This window comes from Sesamum indicum, linkage group LG3 (assembly GCF_000512975.1).
Source record: "Sesamum indicum cultivar Zhongzhi No. 13 linkage group LG3, S_indicum_v1.0, whole genome shotgun sequence".
Taxonomy (NCBI): Eukaryota; Viridiplantae; Streptophyta; class Magnoliopsida; order Lamiales; family Pedaliaceae; genus Sesamum; species Sesamum indicum.
The window spans coordinates 12,125,332-12,146,104 of record NC_026147.1 but is presented as its reverse complement, the minus strand read 5'-3'; the positions used below and the strand labels follow the sequence as shown (position 1 = coordinate 12,146,104).

The 20,773-nt window shown below is 37.7% G+C and overlaps 3 protein-coding genes across 3 annotated transcripts in view; 2 read left to right on the top strand and 1 right to left on the bottom strand.

The window, feature by feature from the left end:
* On the top strand, positions 1,049-3,603 carry LOC105158136 (exocyst complex component EXO70B1). The gene has a single exon (XM_011074775.2). The coding sequence runs from the start codon at positions 1,293-1,295 to the stop codon at positions 3,255-3,257; it is 1,965 nt and encodes a 654-aa protein (XP_011073077.1). The 5' UTR covers positions 1,049-1,292; the 3' UTR covers positions 3,258-3,603.
* Positions 4,960-9,421, bottom strand: LOC105158135 (SNF1-related protein kinase regulatory subunit gamma-1). Its single transcript, XM_020692648.1, has 7 exons — positions 9,061-9,421; positions 8,218-8,390; positions 7,501-7,698; positions 7,122-7,397; positions 6,232-6,395; positions 5,581-5,667; positions 4,960-5,493 (listed from the first exon to the last, which is right to left on the bottom strand). The coding sequence occupies exons 1-7, from the start codon at positions 9,224-9,226 to the stop codon at positions 5,283-5,285; spliced, it is 1,275 nt and encodes a 424-aa protein (XP_020548307.1). The 5' UTR covers positions 9,227-9,421; the 3' UTR covers positions 4,960-5,282.
* The window catches only part of LOC105158134 (apoptotic chromatin condensation inducer in the nucleus), a 4,047-nt gene continuing 1,906 nt past the window's right edge, over positions 18,633-20,773 (top strand). The window contains exons 1-2 of the mRNA XM_011074772.2: positions 18,633-18,878; positions 20,056-20,101. Coding sequence (XP_011073074.1) covers positions 18,741-18,878; positions 20,056-20,101 — 184 coding nt within the window. The 5' untranslated portion in view covers positions 18,633-18,740. The remainder of the gene's footprint in view (positions 18,879-20,055; positions 20,102-20,773) is intronic.

The window sequence follows — 20,773 nt, the reverse complement described above, 5'->3', positions numbered from 1 at the left end:
TTAATTCAAATGAGATTGTTGATGATCTTGATTTTTGAAAATTAATTAATTAGATTGATATTTCAATTAGATATAGGCTTAGGAGAGAGTATTTGCTAAAAGGTGCGCATCGACCAACTAAAAAGAGTAACATGGTGTTAACATGTTAGCGATACTTCAACATCTGTAAAAGGAGTTTTTTTCGCAATGAATATCATCAAAATTGAATTGCGAAATAAAATAGATGGCAGACTTGACTGAATAACTTGATGATTTGTTATATTAGGTTGGAGATATTCATTGATACAAAGATGGAGTGATTTTGCAGTATTTTCAAGATATGCCGACTCTTATATTTCAACTCGCCTCTCCTTGTCGGATGAATGGTTATAAGTATCAGTTCAATTTATGCCATTGTATGTATTTAATTTGCAATAATGTTGTATTAATTATTAAATTTTCATAGGACTAAACTATGTTTCTCGCTTCGCCACTGCCCATATTGGTTACAGACAAGAAGCTTGTATGATTTACGATTTTGAAGCGAACAATACCTCATGTTACAGGCCCGATCAAGTTACATGCTGCAAGTTCAACATTGTTTGTGAAAATGAAATTGTAGCTCCGTTCAGATAAATTCGTACGGCTTACAACTCCCAAAAAATTTTTTCAAGAACAAAACAATAAAAATTGGATTAAAGATAATAATACCTTATATTATAGGACCCATAAATATAATTAAAAGAATTATTAAAATTTGAAATAGATTGAGACAATGAAAATAAATTAGAATACTCAAAGTAGTAGATCCAAAACCAAACCACACCCACTCTTTAAATCATAATCCCTCTTTTCTTTATTAAAAAAATGAATTCCACGGTCAAGATATTCCAAAGTCCAAACCCTATAGGTATAAGGCAAGTACCACGTAATTAATTAATCTTGTTTATTGGTATAATACTAATTTAATTCCCAATTTCCGGTTTATCCAAATCTGATTCCCAACCGCCCGGCGCTAATTTATGAAATCAAGCCGGTCTAAACCACCTCCCGAATTGATTACACCCTAAAACCAAACGCCCCCCACGCGGCTTTTTCCTTATCCCGATTCCAATTTTTTTCCGATTTCCCAAATCAGTCAATCAATCGCCAAACAAACAGACGGAGTAGAGAAATGGACAGAGCAATTGCTTGACCGAAGACGAATTCCCGTCCATTTCGCCCCCAAATTCCAAACCCTAATTCACCCAATCTCAATCTATATACTGTCATATACACTCTCACTGACAGAGGAGACAGTGGAAGAGAAGAAGATGGCGGCGACGATCGAAGGCCAGGATAAGGTGTTGGCCACCGCACAGCGGATTGTGCAGTCTCTGGGGAACACCTCCGACGCTGACGATATGCTGTTGATTCTGTCGGCCTTTGACAACCGCCTCTCTACTCTCTCGTCCTTCGTCTCCTCAGACGAGAATTCCTCCTCCGGCGCCTCGGTTGCCCCATCGTCGGCAGTGGATCCCCGACTTGAAGCCGCTGAGCGGATCATTTTGAACGAAGCCGATTTGTCTTCGTTTACTGAATACTTGAACGTGGTGGATGAGATCATTCATTTGGCCGAGGAATTGAACCTCAATGCCGTTGACGCCAGTGATGACGTCAGGGACCGTGCGGAGAATACCCTGCAGCTCGCCATGACTCGGTTGGAGGATGAGTTTCGTCACGGGCTGATCCGGAACACCGTCCCCCTCGACCCTGACCGCCTCCACCGCTCCTCACTTTCTTCCTCCGCTGCTGCTATAGCAATTGCTGCGACTGAGTTCTTGAATGACGAGGAGACGAGTGAGAGTCTTGAAGATGTGAGCAGCGCGCGCTACAGCCACCACAGCCATGGTAGGGGTGTGAGCTTTGGGGGGGATGAGATGTCTCTTGAATTGATCCACCCGGATGCTGTGATCGAACTGCGTGAGATTGCGGAGAGGATGATTCGATCTGGGTATGAGAAGGAATGCTGCCAGGTCTATTGTAGTGTTCGTCGTGATGTTATAGATGAATGTATGGTGATTCTTGGGGTGGAGAAATTGAGCATTGAAGAGGTTCAGAGGATTGAGTGGCGATCTCTGGATGATAAGATGAAGAAATGGATTCAAGCTGTTAAAGTAGTTGTTCGGGGTCTTCTATCTAGTGAGAAACATTTATGTGAGCAGATTTTTTCTGGGTCTGATTTGATTAGGGAAGTTTGCTTTCTAGAAACATCAAAAGGTTGCGTCATGCAGTTGTTGAATTTTGGTGAGGCAGTTGCGATTGGGAAGAGGTCTGCAGAGAAACTGTTTAGGATTCTTGATATGTATGATGCGTTAGCTCAGGTTTTACCTGATCTGCAGGACCTATTTATGGACGAAGATGCAGGTGATATGGTGTGTAGTGAGGCCAAAGGTGTATTAGATGGGTTAGGCGAGGCTGCTATTGGGACTTTTGTGGAGTTCGAAAATGCAGTTCAGGGAGAATCTTCGAGGAAGCCAATACAGAATGGTGAGATTCACCCACTTGCGCGATATGTTATGAATTATGCAAAGTTGCTTGTGGATTATAGTGATACTCTCAATTTACTTCTGGAGAATGTGGAGGTTGTGTCAGACAAGCCAGAGAGGGAGAACACTGATAATCCAGAAGAGGAAACCATGTCCAGAATTGCCCGGCGGCTGCTGGCACTGATTACTTCTTTGGAGTCAAATATTGAGGAGAAGTCGAGAATGTATGAGGATGCTGCAATGCAGTATATATTTTTAATGAACAATATACTTTACATTGTAAAGAAAGTGAAGGACTCTGAGTTGCGAAACCTTTTAGGTGATAACTGGATTAAAAAACGGCGGGGACTGATTCGACAGTATGCTACACAGTACCTTAGAGCATCATGGAGCAAGGTCTTATCTTGTTTGAAGGATGAAGGTATTGGTGGGAGCTCAGGTAATGCATCAAAGGTGGCTTTGAAGGAGAGATTTAAGAATTTTAATGCTTGCTTTGAGGACATTTACAGGATTCAGACAGCTTGGAAGGTCCCAGATCCTCAACTCCGTGAAGAACTTAGGATATCCATTTCTGAAAAAGTGATTCCAGCTTACCGCTCATTTATGGGAAGGTTTGGGAGTCAACTAGAAAGTGGAAGGCATGCAGGAAGATACATAAAATATACTCCAGATGATTTAGAGAATTATTTGTTGGATTTATTTGAAGGATCACCCCTTATTCTGCATCATATGAGAAGAAAAAGTACATGAAATGCAGGACTCTGGCTGCAGGTATGCTATTTGTCTTCATCGAGGAACAGAGCGACTTTGACTTTCAGCTTGGTGATGTACTCCTCTTGTTGGTTTGGATGTGTTGGACACAAATTTTCGTGAAAGATATCCACACCCTGCTACACATACTGTAATAAGTTTGTAAATGTACCTTATTATCTGTGTGGAACTAGATATGTGTCATGTATTTACTTCATGAATCACATCTAGAGTTTGACTGGACGACATCTTGGGCACGATTTGTCTTTTCTGAAAACTATTTTACTTTTCTTCATGTGTATTGCTTTATTGCTGTATATGAATATGATTCTGTTGTAGGCTGATAGTTGGTTAGTATTGCTAGAATTCTTCCAATCCTGGCTCTCGTCGCCGGTTTTCAGGAGTTCGACTACCTGGGGCTTGTTTCTGTTCATGAAAAGGAACTCAGGATATATTTACTGAGACCTGTTCCTCGTGCTGTTTAGCCTGCACCAAAATCAGACTACTTTGTTTACTCATTTTTCTTTACTAGTGCTTTGGCTGGATAAATTGTGTCCTTGATTGAAAGTGGAAGAATATTGCAACCAGTATCCAGATAGCTCAGTTTGTCTCTGGAGCAAAAGCTCCTGTCTAATTTGGCTTGGGTTCTTTATCATTGCTTGCAGCTGTTTGCTTGGTACTTACTTTCACACAGGTAATTTCTTTCATTTGGTGAAAACCTATTATCATAATAGAATGCCATCTTTGTATCTGCCCCTATAAGTAGTTCATTATCCCATATTTTGCTGGATCCTAGCTATACAATGCCCTGGGTTGGATCCTTAATGTGTTTTGCCATATTTGGATAGTGGAACAGCCCAGGCTATAATTTAGAATCTTCTGCTACAGGATTTAGATTCTTGGTTCGTAGAAGTATTCATGGGATCCAATATGAAGATATACTATCAACTCTCTGATACACTTGTGCACTCCTGATAGGTGTCAAAACTTCGGGATAGTCTCTCCGTAGCGAAAGGATAGTACATATAAAACACATGTACAATATTGATAACTGGACAGCATATTTGATAGTTTTATACTTGTCAATGGTAATAGAATGTGTATTTGGTTATGCTGAAGCTTTCTCTTGTATACTTATGATAAGGTCACAAACACAAGGTTTAAAATTTCCTTCACAATATTTCGTTCTCTTTCTTGTCACTTTCTTGCTACTGTAATGCCAAAGGTTTTGTTCAGAAATGAATACTGTATATCTTCTTTCGTGTTGCATATTCTTTTTGAAGATGACGGATTTGGTCGGTTTCAAAGAAGATACGTGTAGTTTGAGGGATTATTCAGGAAACATGAAGGAAGAGGTGTATCTATCTTCTTTCTGTTTGAGTTACAAATCCTGAGATTTTGATCTCTTTCAACATGCTGCTGAAACTCCATTGCTCGAACTTGTTCTCTTACGGAGCAATGTTCAAAAGGCTACCGGCTGCATAGGATCTGTGCCTTTCACCAACTAAACGCTACTCTCCTTTGACAGATTACAATCGTCCTTAACTAGGACTTGAAAATGAACCAAATTACCAATTAGAGATCGAATTTTAAAGACACGTTTGAGCTTGATCTATTAAGTACAACGAAACTAAACTTAAAGACCATTTCCGTCTAGTAAAGCCTATTAGCCAATTTGAACTCGATTTCATGAGTCAAAAAATGATAAATTATGTATAAGAATATAATAACCCAACTCATGTTTGGCTCGATACTTCCCAAGAAGAAACTAAGCGCTGAACAAATTTAGGACAACGATGCAAATCATATGAGAAGACAGAGCACAGTCATTCAAGAACTCTTCCTTCTTCTGTCCCATGCGCATACAAGAGAGTGATAAAACAAAAAGAAACAAAAAGACCTTAACCTACAATTACAAGAAAGGTCTCACATCAAATCAGTTAAACTCCACTTATTGATTAAAACGACAGAGCACTTGCCTCCAAACTGCAATGTCGGCCGGGAATATGTTTATTCGCAAGTGGTTTAGACCCTACTATTGGCGGGCAGCGGCAGGACGCCGTCGAAGAAGTCTCCAAAATAACCACGAGGCTCGTGCACCAGCTTCGAGATTATGTCTCTGAGTGTGATGACTCCCTCCAGATTTCCAGTTTCGTTTACCACATAAATGCGGTGGATCTTCATAGAGTCCAGTTTCATAATGACTTCTTTCAGTGTGTCGTTCCTGCGGCAGGTCCCCGCTGCGCAACGGTGACTCACTCTGAGTCTGCTCTAGATAGCTTCTAACTGCTGTCAGGAAGTTCTTGTCTTGGTGCGGCAGGTCAAAATCCCGCTGCGCAACGGTGACTCACTCTGAGTCTGCTCTAGATAGCTTCTAACTGCTGTCAGGAAGTTCTTGGCTGTGATAGATCTGGATTAAAATGCCAAATGAGAGAGAACAAAGAAGGTTGTTGACTTTGTCATTGATTGACTAGACTGAGAACTTTAAATGAATGAGCATTGGATGCAATATTGCCACGACACTTTCAACTAGGTAAAGTACCATAAGAATAATCACAAAACTCTCGGATGCGTAACTAACAAAAGTAGAAGCACGCAACAAAAGAAAAGAACATGTAAATTTCCTCATCAACGACTAGACCATGTGATGTTATGTGTAACTTTCTGTTACTGGAATAATTCATCTGGCAATTCATTTTCCATTCAATGCCGATATTAAACTGAAGAGCAACTAATCCTCGAATACAAGGAAACTACAGAATTTTAATTCCTTATACTAATAAGATGAATAATTGAGATTCAAATGAGTGATTACGCACACATGTCTACATGAATAGCATCCCACAGCATCAGAACTTGATGACTTCAATCCCCATTGAAGATCTACATGAACTACATTTATTATGACTTCAAATCGGTATTTAAATTTGCAATAATCAAGCATGTATGTTAGCTGTGTATGTAGACCACGGACCTGTATTCCTTGTAGATTCCGGGCGTGATGAGAAGGAATTGGATATCTCTGATGCTTATATTACCAATGGCCTTACTTCCATCACTTGCGACAACAGGTACAGCTCCAACTCCATCTTGTCTCATTAGTTTAAAAGCCTGCAGCACCGGCTCATCCTCATATATCTGCAGATGGCAAAGACAACACATGCACAAAAAGTCAGTTAAGAAAGCAAGTGAATTAGATGTGAGGTTAAAGTGCAGTAAGGCAAACTAGACAAGTCACTAAAAGGAGATTTTGCCAACAAAACCCCCATAACCTGACGGCCCAACCCCCACAAGCAGATGAGCCCCAAGTGGAAATGAATGATAAGTTTATTTTCATCTCATTGCTTTATAGCTGTTGATTATTCGATGTCCTCTCATCTTTCTTGAAAACACCTGACCATATTTGCACATAGCTGCATTTGCAATTTAAACCAATCCAAGCTGCAGCAAAGTGTAATAAGGAACAGATTACCCTGAAATCTAACCCTAAATGTCTATTTAAGCTATCGTCAACTCAAAAGAAAAGATAACACAAAAAGAACAGAGAAAAGTCTCTTGGTGCGGGCACGTTTAAGCTACCAAATGACACATGAAAGAGAAAAATGTAAGTTAAGTTACAGTAGATTTGGACACGAAAATAGAAGTCAACTTATACTATATATGAATTCATTTGGTAAACAGAAAGCAGAATGTTCAAGTACGTCTTCAGGTTGACCAAACAGATTACGGTAAACTTTATCTCAATCAGAAAATGATTATGTTTAGAATGAGAGCTGCAATAATAGAACATTACCCTAATACCCAACACCTGGAGTCCAGTTAAAGCCTCAAATTAATGCATAGAGTAAATAATATCTAGATAACCTTTATCATGTGGCTTGGTTTCATTAAGGGGAGACCTAGTTCAGACAGCTTTTTTGAACCCCAGCTTTCGAACCAATGAAGCCCAGCACATTCTTCTAGCATGTGAATAACGGCACTTTGAGTGATAATGGTATCAATCTTAGCATCCCCTAAATCAATCACCGGAACGCTCTTCATTCTGTACTTTGACAGCAGCAGCAGCATTGTCAAAAAAGAGTTAGATTTCTGCAAAGCAAGAAATGGAGCCCAGCGAAACGATCCTGAGATATCTCCAACCTGTTTTTCATTAATAAATAGTGACTCAGTTCAGGCAGCAAAATATTGGAATGTGAAATGAACTCAATTCGATTAATGCGAAAAAGCAAGTTGAAAGAGTAACCTTTGTATTTTTGTAGAAGTCAGATGAAGTAAGAGTCTCAAAAAATTTTCCACAAGTGGCAGTTGGAGAGTCAGGGTGCATGCTTCTGAACCTTGGAGAAGAAATTCCGCTAGCCGCCGCAGCGACAGCAGATCCAACATCATGATCTAAGCCATTCATGGCTGAATCAAATGCTGAGCCACCTTCCATCTTTTCAGACTGAAGTAGGAGATAACAATCAGAATCTTAACATAATTAGAAAAGTAGAATCTACTCGATCAACTTTACAGGCCCATCGTAGACTATAGATAGACGATGAGGTATATAATAACAGCAATAATAATGTCTCAACTGATGTGACTCTCATCCCTCATCATTGAGCTGATACATTTCTATTTTAGTCAAGACCAGAACAACTTCTACAGTTGGTATTATAGTGCGATTAACCCATCGTAGAATCTTCCACATAATCAGAATGAGAACAAACACAGAAGAGGACAGAATGATTCACAAATCATAAACATAAAGAGTTCAAGAAAAGTGCAATCTGCCCAAACTAATGCTTTGTATCTGTTACATTTTCTAATTTCATGAGACAGATGAAATGACAAAGGTATAAGTAGTCCTTTTTTAATTCAACCTTAATCACTTCATAGGAGTCATTAGGAAATGTAATTCTAGCCATCTAATCAAAGTTATTTAAGAACTTCCAAGTTCAATTATTATAGGGGAGCGGACCTGATGCAAAATCCATACAACAATGCCAGCAAACTCTACAATGCCTATGTATCTGTCAATCCAAGTGGCATCTTCAGCTGCTTCGACATCCACCACAGGAACACTAAGTATTTTGTGCCGGGCCAGTAGCTTCACAGCATCTGCCAGACTTGTATCGGATCTTATCTCAATAACTGTACCGAAAAACTCCACAGGATCAGGCTGAGATATCTAAATAATAGCTCAGCAAAGAGAGAGAATTATACAGAAAACAGAGATCAAATAACTTGTCAGACCAACTTCACAGAGAATTTTTAAGGCATTATTTGCTCAATATACAGAAGTACAAGGAGTTCACCACACTAGTCTATCAAAAGGAACCAATCAGCCAAGAAAGCCGCAACAGTGTAGGATTTCTTGGGTGAAATCAAATGCTGCTATGAGATAGGTTTCTACAAATTTTAAAAGAACACGCTTCCAACTGTCAGGAGTACATCAGAAATGATTCTTGATGCAGCTCTGACCTATGCACAACAGATAATTTTTAGGCGAATTATACAAACACAAAAGTATTTGTTTAAACCAATTTTCATTCTTTCTGTCCTCAATATATTTTCCCCCAACGAATCTTTGATCGATCACCTCAATTTGCCACAACCAATCTACCCCTTTTTAGTGGGTAATCCCAACTCTTTTTCTTGATCACCTAAATCGTCATAAGATAATGCACCAAACACACACACACTTACACACAGCGAAACAAAATACTAGACACCGAAGCCCACAAATAATATAACAATCAAGAACAAGAATCAAGCCAAATTCTTGCATAAAATTAATCAATTGATGGAATAGAAATATTGCCTTGTGATGGATCAGGAGGGAAAGCAGATACAGGAATACTCTCAAAACAAGCATTGAGCTTCTCAGTTGGGCTCAGCTGCGGTTCCTGCACATCCCATAAATCCTCCACTTGCATCCCCAGCTTAGCTTCTGGGCTCCTCGGCGTTTCACCTTCTTCCACAACCATATTTCTTCTTCCTGTCCACTATTTTCCACACACAACCTCTCACTCTCTCTCTCTCTCTCAAAAGTTAGACCAGAATGAATAAAATCTGCCTACTACCACAGTGACAAAATTTGGGTTGCTTGTTTAATCACTCTCTTGAAAGTTGACGCATACCAAAAACCAATCATGCTACCGATATCATAAAATAATATAAGTATACTTGTGCGAGGATTCTTGTTCTGGTACCACTCTGGTGCATGGTTATTCTATGGTCCAGTGTTGAATGATTGATCTTGGTCGTTTTGTCTTGATCTGTAACACGTGGCGACATGGGCCTGCAGGTTGATGGGATTTGGCGCAGTCAAAGTTGGACACGGTGAATTCGGGTCATTCCTCAGTTCTTATCCATTGAAAGCTCTACATTGAAGCTCAGACTTATCCGAATTTCCATTAAAGCCACTTGCAATTAGTTATAGACAAGTTTGAGGATGTCTTTTTCATTATATTTTTTTTATTTTTAATTTGGTTAGTGTGATGACTCAGCTTGTAGATCTTTTTTATTTTAAATTGAATTGGAGACAGAGGGTGAGACCAAAACTTGAATACAATATGGATAATGCTAATTCAATTATTGGAAGTCAATTCAAAGAGAATAAAATTTTTAAAAGAATTAATTTATTATTGTAGCATCATCTATATCAGTATGTATACTATATAATTATTGATCATCATTACTCTTTTAATATTTTGATCTATTTTTTTATCTGCATAACTAACTTTCGATATTTTCTCTCTCTTTTAAATTTTTGTTATGCATTTTTCTATCTCTTTAATATACTAAATTATTATCTTATTTTGTGAAAATATATATTTTATATTGATCCGGTTGAAATCCATGACCTCCCTGGTCAGATGAAATGATCTTCTAGGGCATTTGAGATTGTTATTCCTCCCAAACAAATGCAAGGACCCTGAGAAAAGAGAAACATATCGTTAAGCTTGCTGGGGTGGTCCCTAACTAAAATCCTCCGATGCTTAGATCAGTGTTTGGTATCCAGGTTTTCAATATGTAGGTCATTAGCAAATAAGCGAGCTCAAGCAATCTAAAATAGAATACTGAATGTAATTAATGTCTTACCATAAATGCAATGATCATGGAGTGTTTATAGCGTAGGAGGGGGTTCAGTTGTCCAATAGTTGTTCGCTACGTGTATCGGGTCATCGGGGTGGGTCGCGAGTCCCGATCCGATTGGCAATCTGACCCTATTAAAAAGACACGGATCCTCTGTGTAAACTTACAATTTTAAACTCCTTCAAGGGCAAAATAGTCTTTTTAGATAAATTTAGGATTATACTCATCATATATATACTTTACTGAATAATAAGAATTATATAAATATTTTATTTTGAATAATTTTAAAAAAACACACACACACACATATAGTGTACTACAGATTACCAGTTATAATATAGCAGATCAATGCCCTGCTAGTGTTTGGTCTGTAAATAACTATCTTATCAGTATATTTGATAGTCTGTTTGGTCACCTATTCTAGTAATGAAATCCTTCGGTTGATACATATAAATCTCTTTCTCAAAAAGTTGTTGAGGAACATTATTTTTACATTCATTTGCCATATTTCGTAATAAAAAATACGTTGCTAGGCAAGTAATATCCTAATGGATTTGGTCATGACTACTAGTGAATAGGTTTTCTTGAAATCCACCCAGGGTCTTTGGGTAACCCTTTACCACTAGTCTTGCCTTGAAAGTCATTACCTCCCCATCTACCCCAAGTTTCTTTCTGTAGACCAATTTGCACTCCACAGGCCTAACACCTTTAGGTGTATTTACCATGGTCCATACCTTGTTGGAATACATGGAATCCATTTCGGATCTCATTGCCTCAAGCCATTTTTTCAAATCAATGTTGGAAGCCCTTGAATCATTATCCAACTGATTAGTCAATCCTATCATATCGCATTTCTCAGACAGAAGAGATACTCTAGATATCCTTTAGAGGGTTCGTATCTCGTCAACACAAACCTCAAAAGTTAATGATGAAGTCACTTCTGCTTGAGGAGTTGCTTCGCTTGATTCTTCAAGCAATAACTCTTCCTGTTGAGTATTCGATAGAAAATATTTTTTGAGGAACACTGCATTTCTCAAAGCAAATACCTTTTATTCTGAGGTATTATAAAAGAAGTATCCCATAGTTTTCTTTGAATACCTAATAAACCTTCATAAACTAGATCTTGAATCCAACTTATCTCCAATTAATCTTTTAATGTATGCGGAACTTCCCATACCCCACGATATTCATAGGAAGGAGACTTGTCATGCTATATCTCCATAGGAGTCTGGGTTACAGTCTTAGATGGTGTTATGTTTAATAACTTGGCAGTGGTCTCAAGTGCATAGTCCCAGAACGATAGAGACAATTCAATAAAACTAATAATAGATCGAACCATATTCAACAGGGTTGGGTTCCTCCTTTCAGGAACACCATTAAGTTGTAGCGTTCCAGAAGAGTCCATTAGGAGAGAATCTAATTCCCTTTTAAGTAACCCAGAAAATCACCATTTAAGTAGTCACTCCCTTGATCGGATCGAAGGACTTTGATTTTGCGACCAGTTTGATTCTCTACTTCAAGTCTGAACTCCTTGAACTTTTGAAGGCTTGAACTTGTACTTCATTAAGTAAACATAATCATACTATAATCATCATAAAGGTTATAAAGTAGTTGTTAGACTCCACCAACTTCTTGATCTTATCTTTGGATATATGACCTAGTCTAACATTTCAAGTTTGTGCTTTTAGTTGGTTATCCAGCTTTCTTTTCGATTGAATATTTATAATCGTATTATGGTGTGGAACAATATATAAGACATTATGTAATTTTTCAAGCATAAATGAGAACTATTCTTCATCAAATAAAAGTATTTTTCATTAACAAGAAACTTGCGGTCCTCCTAATCAAGAATGGGGATCGAATACAATATTCCTGATCATGCTATGTACAAAATAGAATTTGTTTAACACTATCCTAATATCAGGGTAACAACTAAATGGACTTCTCCTAGAGCTGTGGCAGCAACTTGTTTGCCTTCTCCTAGCTAGAGGATCATATTCCCTTTATTTTTACTTCTTGTCGTCACCTGCAAATAATTGCAAATGTGAGCTCCACACTTGGTATCCAAATACTCAAGAAGTATTGTTAGTAACCATGTTAACTTCAACAACAAAAATAACTTGGACAAAAGACAAGGTACTCCGTGCAATTCCTCTTCTAGTGTCCTTTGACATGGCAGAAGGGGCATTCATCTTCCATCTTTTTGGCCCTTCACCACCATTTTTATTTTCTCTTTGCCCTTATCTTGAACTCCTTTACTTCCACTTAAGCCCTTAATCTTTTTTTTTTCAATCCAATATTGGGTTTTCTTTGCCCTTGGACTTAGAAATCAATGGTCCCCCAAGCATGACAAGAGTTGGTTTCTTAATCGTCGACTCATATTGAACCAACATATTGATCAGTTCAAGGATGAACTTCTCAAGTCCATTCATGTTGTAGTTAACAATAAACGGATCGAACAAAGGGGGAAGTGACTTAAAGAACACATTGATATGTGTCATTGTCCAATATCATGTTCATGCCACGTAGTTGCTCAACAACTGAGAGCCACTTGACACAATAGTCATAGACGTATGGTCCCTCAGTCATCTTCTCCCTAAAGAACTCCTTAGATAGCATGCTTTTGGGACTTATTCCTAGGTACACTCTCCTATGACTGTTGCTGATTTCCGCCCTATTTCGTGTTGCAATATTTTGTATAAGATTATTGCAAAACTACTTGTCCAAAGATTGAAAGTGGCGTTGGACAAGTTAATTAGTCCTTGTCAGGCTGCATTCATACCTGGTAGAAGTATTGGGGATAATATTATGTTGGCACATGAACTCTTTACCGGCTACAATCAAATGCGGTTACCACGGAGGTATGCGTTAAAAGTGGATATTCGCAAGGCCTACGATACAATAAAATGGAATTTTTTGTTAGTTGTGTTGCAACTCTTCTGGTTTCCAGTGGTATTCATGAAATGGGTTGAGGAGTGTGTCACCATTTCATTCTCGGTGGGGATGAACGGAAAACCGTATGGTTTTTTTGCAGGTGCTCAGGGCCTTTGACAGGGCGATCCACTCTCGCCATACCTATTTGTACTTGTGATGGAGGTGATGCACCTGGTATTCTTACAAATGATCGACGAAGACGGGGGCTTTACCTTTCATTGAAAATGTGAGCCTTCTCGTATTTTTCAGCTGGGGTTCGCTAATGATCTCTTATTGTCTGTCGTGCTGACATTGACTCTATTAGAGTATTCAAAGACAGATTGGATCGATTTGGGACGTGGTCGGGACTACGACTTAATGTGGAGAAGAGGCATCTTATTATCTCCCAATCTGCACATGGACTAAAAGAGCAGATGTTAGCGGTGCTTGGATTTCAGGAGGGGCTTCTATCGATGAGGTACTTAGGTCTTCCTTTGATCTCTTCTAGAGTGTCTATTTCTGACTGCCAACCTTTACTGAAAAAAATTGATGAACGTATTGCTGGTTGGGAGGGCTTGACACTCTCATATGCAGGGAGGGTGCAAATTATTAAATCTGTACTCACGGCGTTGAGTGTCTACTGGGTTTCGGCATTCATACTACCAAAAGGGTTATTAAGAACATTGAGAAGCACCTGCGGACTTTCTTATGAAAGGGAACGGGGAATAGTGGTTACGCCAAAGTGGCGTGGAAGGAAGTTTGTAAACCACTGATTGAGGGAGGACAAGGGCTGAGGAATATTAGCACAATGAACCGTGCTCTAATATGCAAAAAATTATGTGATGTCATCCGGTGTGATAGGACTTCCATTTGGGTTGATTGGCTATACGAGGGACGACTATGTGATGCTTCAATATGGACTGTCCCTGATCATAGAGGCTCATGGAGTTGGAAGAAAATGGTCCATTTGCGAACGTGGCTGCGACGAATGGTGGAATACCATATTGGAGATGGATGTGACTTTTATCTCTGGAATAACCCATGGCATCATCTAAATCCTCTTATGGAGAGATTCTCGAGGGGGCTGATCACCCTTAGTCTTCGTGAATCCATCAGGCTTAGCTCTGTCATCCAAGCAGGTCAGTAGCAGTGGCCTCTCATTACTAACATAGAGTACTTGAAGATTACTCACATGCTTCCACCGATTCATGGGGATAATGATCGAATTATTTGGAGATTTGCCGGTGGAATCCCTACGACCCAGGCTCTATACCGATTATTTGATCCACCAGGCCCGAAAGTAGGTTGGACTTCACTACTTTCGGGCGCTTTGAAGATACCTCGCCACATGTTTATCTTATGGCTTGCTATATTGGATAAACTACCTACGACGAACAAACCATGGTTATCTCACTTAGGTAGATGTGTATTATGTGATGAGGATGAGGTGGAAACACACACACACACACACCTATTCTTTCGATGTCGATACAGTCGCCGATGCCTTCACACTATTAGACGAGTTGTACGCTTAATGTGGCCTAATAGAGATTGGACGACGGATGTTGAGTGGGCTGCAAGGAGGTGGAGGGGTAAACATATCGTCAATGTGGCCTATCGCGCATTACTGGGTGCATGTATCTACCATATATATAGAGAGAGAAATCTTAGACGATTCAAGCACTGAGCGGAACCCGAATATTGTAACTAACTTAATTGTGGAAGATGTTAGACAGCATATACTTAGTATTACCTTAGCTAGCTCTATTAGTATACATGCACTTTATAGATTGTGGCGTATCTCTTGGCCTGTCGAAGGAAACACTACCTGATTTATGATTGTTGTACTATATCTTTTCCTTTTTATGAAAATTACAGTTACCGAAAAAGAACTCCTTAGACACCGCATACATAGTATACCAATCCTATATTGCATATAACTCTTCTAGGCGGAGGTGGACCACAAAGGTGTGGTCTAAGTGAGTGTGTTATTTCTATATCTCGTCGATCATGGTTGCTAACATTAGGCAAAATGTGCCTGACGGTCATCACTATGCCAATGTTTGAACTCTTTGCGTTACACATTAGTAGAAACCCTTCAGGAAAGGAAGTGAGGGGAAGTCTATCAATCACATAGGTGCGATTTTTTAAATTCAAAATAATTTTGAGATTTTAAAGCTAATCGGCATAGTTTGTTTTGATATGAAAACTATTCTCAAGTGTAACGGAAAGCGATTTTTTAAACATATTGATCTACATCGAAATAAGAGAAAGCGAAATTAACATTATGGATGGAAGATTTGGATACATCGAGCCCATGCTAGATCATTGATTAATTTAAGGGATGCAATTGATAATATTCCTACACTGTTAAAATGTTTGCATTTCATACAATCATGGACCTAGGTCTCCTTCAATTGGACTTCCACCAATGGCCTCTATTTCTGTTACTTTCTCCACCAATTTATATTTTAAAATAAAAATTAAAACCTCACCCCTAATCTACTCTTATTACAACTTAAAATAAAGAAAACCCAATCATAAGTTGGGTGAAGGTAAACCTTATCATTCCAAGGCAATAGATAAGATGGAGTGAATTAAAGAGACATATAGACCTCATCAAATACACAACAATAAATAAATAAAATAATCACATGGGTCTAAGGGCTTCGTGATCATCCTTGTCTATTATTCATCACATTAAATAACAAATATATATCATATATCATGTATGTAATATAATATCTTATATTAAAGCATATATCAAATATCTGTCAGTATCCAATATCATACACATTCATTTCATATACCAAAGCGCATGCAATCTCAACAACTTGGACGTTCCAAATAGAGTGTTAATTACAAATACAATATAAAACTCTAAATTTTTAAAACAGACCACCAAGTGGTGCATTGGTGGATGATTCCTTCCTCCATTGTGTAGACTTGGATTTGAAACATAGTTGTGCCCCAGGATTTGGTGCCTATTCGCAGGACCATTCTATGCACGGTTGGGCGGCCAAAGCCAATGGTCGTACCATTTCTTTTTTTTTTTTTTGTTTTTCTCAAAAATAGAAAATTAAATTAAGATTTAATATCTTGATCATGCCCAAAATTGAAATCTCAACAACCACAGATTTTAGCCATATAAAATAAACATAGGACAATAATAACGAACATGCTATTAAATACAGTAAAACACATAAATGTACATAAATCAACTATCCAAGTATACGAATCGGGCTATGGTACCACTTTAAAGAATCAGTAAAAGCCCAAGACATTAAATGAGCAACAAAAGCGATAAATAAAATATTAAAAGGGACCATATTTTACATAAACTGTGTTATTCGTGCACTTGCACACCAAGTTGTTGATGTGGTTAAATACCTTTTTGGGAATACTGGAGTGTCCTAGCTTCAAAAGTTCTCATTCAACATGGTGTCTTGCTTTGTCCACACAAGAGCTAAACAAAGCTCTCTCTAACAAGTTCACACAAAACACCAACTTGTTTTCTTTGAACCTTATTAGAAATTTAAGAGAGTGGGACCAAAACAACACTTCCATAGAGTAGAAATGTTTTGGGTTCCTAGGAGATTCTTGAATGAATTTCAAGCTCTTGTAGAAAAGAATGAAAAAGATAAAATTCTTAAGAAGTAGAGAGATGCAAGAGAGTGAGGGAGAAAGATGTAGATATACACATCTTGCAAGCTCATACAAATGGCCAACCACTCCCGCTCTTTATAGAGACAGTGGATTGCTTCCAGTCAAGAGTAGGTGAGCTCCAATCAAAAGGATGCAAACCCTTAATCAAGGGTCTTTAATGTATGGTAGGTCTTTGTGGTCCCTTAAGGCTTGATCATAATTTAGATTAAACACACTTTAACTTTGGATTAGTTTGTAATTAATTCAATTAATTAATTTTAGGTCCACATTAAATTTTTATTTAATTTTTGGATTAAGATTAACTAATTTAAAAGTTCAAATATTAAATTAGTTCAATTAATTAATATTTTGTGTTTTCCATCACATAGGACCTCAATTGATTAATTCAATTATTCCATGATTAATTTAAACTAATTTAAATTAATTCTCTCTCTCTCCCTCTCTCTCTCTCTCTCTTTCTCTCTCTCTTCTAGAAATAATTTAATAATTAATTTTCATCCGGAATTAATTCTTGAATTAATTTTCTACAATATCATTAGTATTTTGTGTGTAACCCTTATAGATCCACATTCGACTAGATTTGGGTGTATCACACATACAATTTAATCCGATAATTGTCTTGCTCCAAATTAATTGAATCATATACAATTAATCACTTTTGATCAACTCATTAATCCAAGAATACCCGTTACTATAGGTGTTCATCTAGCAAGGGTCCATAGAGCTAGTGAATAGGTGAATTGGTGTGAACCTTTAATTGCGGATATTATACAGATTCGATACTTCTATCAAGCTATCTCCCTATCAAAGTCTAGGGAAATAGAATTCTAAATCAGTTCCCATACTTGATCCTGATAAATAAATATCCACTCTTGACTGTATTTCTCAGCAATCAACATGAAAAAATATTTTCCTATTGATTAATAGTTCTTGCCACAAACTTCTAGAAAGTAACATTGTCCATAGGACATAGGAGATCACCATTATCTCATGATAGACGAATCTTCTGAAAACACATGAACTTTCATTTATGTTCTGACTACTAATGCAAAGCTTTTAGCAACCACACAATACAACAGTTACATCAGCTAGAACCAAGATACAATAGCCCGATACACAAGGTTACTGTGGCTCTTCAAGTTGGAAGATTACTTTCCATACTGATTTTGCCACAAGAGTTTCCACATAACAACTTCTGCGAGTCAATTCAATTAATTTGACAACTACGCTTGTCAAGAAACCAATAAAGCGCATAGACGTCACACATCCATCGTCGATGAAATGCGACACTCATCACACGAATGCGCACCACTTAGTGGAAGTCTCGACAGAATTCCTCGATACTCATTCTTGAGGGTTCTTGACTTGAAATATTTTAGACAAACTCTTGAAAGTTATTTTCATAATTGCCATCAAATACACAACTCGATAAATATTCACATGCAATCAGAACAAATGTAAGAGGTAACACACATCGACAATCATATTTCATACACAATGTTATTGTTTATTTTCTTAAAACTTACTTATTCAAATTGGAGTATTTCTCATATAGTCTTTGCTATCATCATCTAAATTGCAATATATATATTTTTCTTCATACACTCTCTCGTTAGAAATGAAAATAGTTTAATTATCCTTATTGGACTTTAATCAATACATTACAATAATAAGCCCATATACATACATATCATAGTCTGTATATTGTGAATTTCATTTGACTCTTTTTCTCTCCAGCAGTCTCTCTCTCTCTCTCTCTCTCTCTCTAGAATCTTATTAGTAAATTTGTACATTTATTTTCTTCAAGTGAAATTAGAAGGCGCCATGGAAGGTGGCTCCACCGCATCTCCGCCGTTCGATGCGAGCAACCCGACGGCTGGCTCCAGCGGCGGAGCCTCCAAGTTCCTCGCCAACCTCCCCTCTCGCGGCCTCTTATCCTCCACCATTCTCTCCTCGAACCCGGTATTTCTCAATCCTCTAAAACCCTAGCTTTTTTTTTTCTTTTGTAACGAAAAATTTAAATTGATTGCTTCATATCTTAATATTTGTTTCAACAAATGCAACTGTTTCTCTTGTGTTATTTGTTGAGAAATTCATGATTAGGGCTTCAAATATATAGAGCCGGTGGGTCAGGCATGGTAAATTGATAGAACTGTCTGGGGTTTTCTTTTCTGTCAATCGTGTAAGGAAGGTGTTGTTGAAACAGCTGAATGCAGTTATCCACAAATCCTTTCAGATTTTGCTCGATTATTGAATTCACTAGGAGAGAAATAGAAGTTTATCTAAAAGAAAAGGTGACTGAAAAATCTTTTCTCTGTCATTTGAAGCGAAATAAATGATCCTTATTCCAGTTCAGAATGTTGAAAAAATTGAAAGTGAATAATGCATTTTGGAATTAAAGATAGGATTTGTAATTTGTGAATTGTTTTCCAGAGGAGAGGTTTTAGTGACAGATTTGGTATATGCTTATGATTCAAACGTCACCAGACCTTTCATGTGCTATCATGGCAGCTTATAAACCCTGAGTTTGCTTTCCAAAGTTGTTGGAACCTGATATTATTGGGCATTTATTGTTTATAGTTTCTGACTGCAACATTTAATATGCTCTGGTTGAGTCAATTTTCTTTGTGGAATGTGGACAAGTAGTTATTTGGACATTTGTTGAGGGTTAGTATGCTAGCTTCTAGCATGATACTGGAAAACTGTAGGAGAATGGAAAGGTTCTTTTGTAGCATCTAACACATGTCGGATTCTTCTTTGACATGTAATGTGCACTGATCAACTTGAGCTGACTTTTTGTTTTGATGAGAACATTTTTATTTTCTTATGTTTATTGTAGGTTGATTGAGAAGACTCAAAGCTTGTGTTGCTTAAGATTATGTTGAATATAGAATGAAGCATTAAAAGTGCCTGTGAAGTGAATTATGAGGAAAAAATTTAACAGACAACCAGAGTTTCACATACAGTAATCAATGGATCTGATTACTCTAAATATCTCCATCCTGATATTATGTTGCATATGTATCCACTTAGGCCAGCAATTTTTTGGGGTGTGCATAAAATGGCTATCTTGATCTCCTTTGAGAATGTTCTTGTCTTTTCACTTGTTCATTTATTTTGTTTTACTCGAATTATGCAGGGAGGGATGCGGGTTTACATTTGCGATCATGACACATCACCTCCAGGTTCTTAGAAAAGATGTTTAATAATCCATCTTTAGGTTTGCAGATAAATGTCATATTCGTTTTAAGTTGCTCATTGGGAAACAGCGGTGTCTTAACTTGTACATCTATAGTACTCAGTTGTCCATATAAATGGATTCATATCCAATATGCACAACAATTTGCTCTGCGACTTTGGTTATGCCATGGTCTTGCTGTATCCTCCATGGTCCTAAACTAAGCTGGATTTTTTTTATCTGTTTGGATCATGGAATTTGTGAAGCAAGTGAGGGGAACAACAAATCATTGAAAATTAAATTTATCCATTTTCATTATAAGAAAATGTTGTTCTTAATCCTTTTCATTGTAGTCAAGTATCTTGAAAAATTGAATCAAGTAGTATTAAATAACATATATATATATATATGCACGCATTTCTATGCTCTCTCAGCTAGAGAAAGGAAAATGGCTTCCTCAGTGTTTCCTTTCAATAAAATCCAAGGTCCAAACACTGTGTTAAAAATATTTTTATTTCCTTGTGGACAAATCAATGTCTCAATATGCATCTTCGTGCGGCGATTATGCAGTTTTTGATCGGGGATAGGTTGTACATGCTCTTTGCCTCCATTTGTGTCCACTATTTTGAGATGTTCCAATTTATAGATAGGTGATATGCATAGTAGAAACTTCATTAAC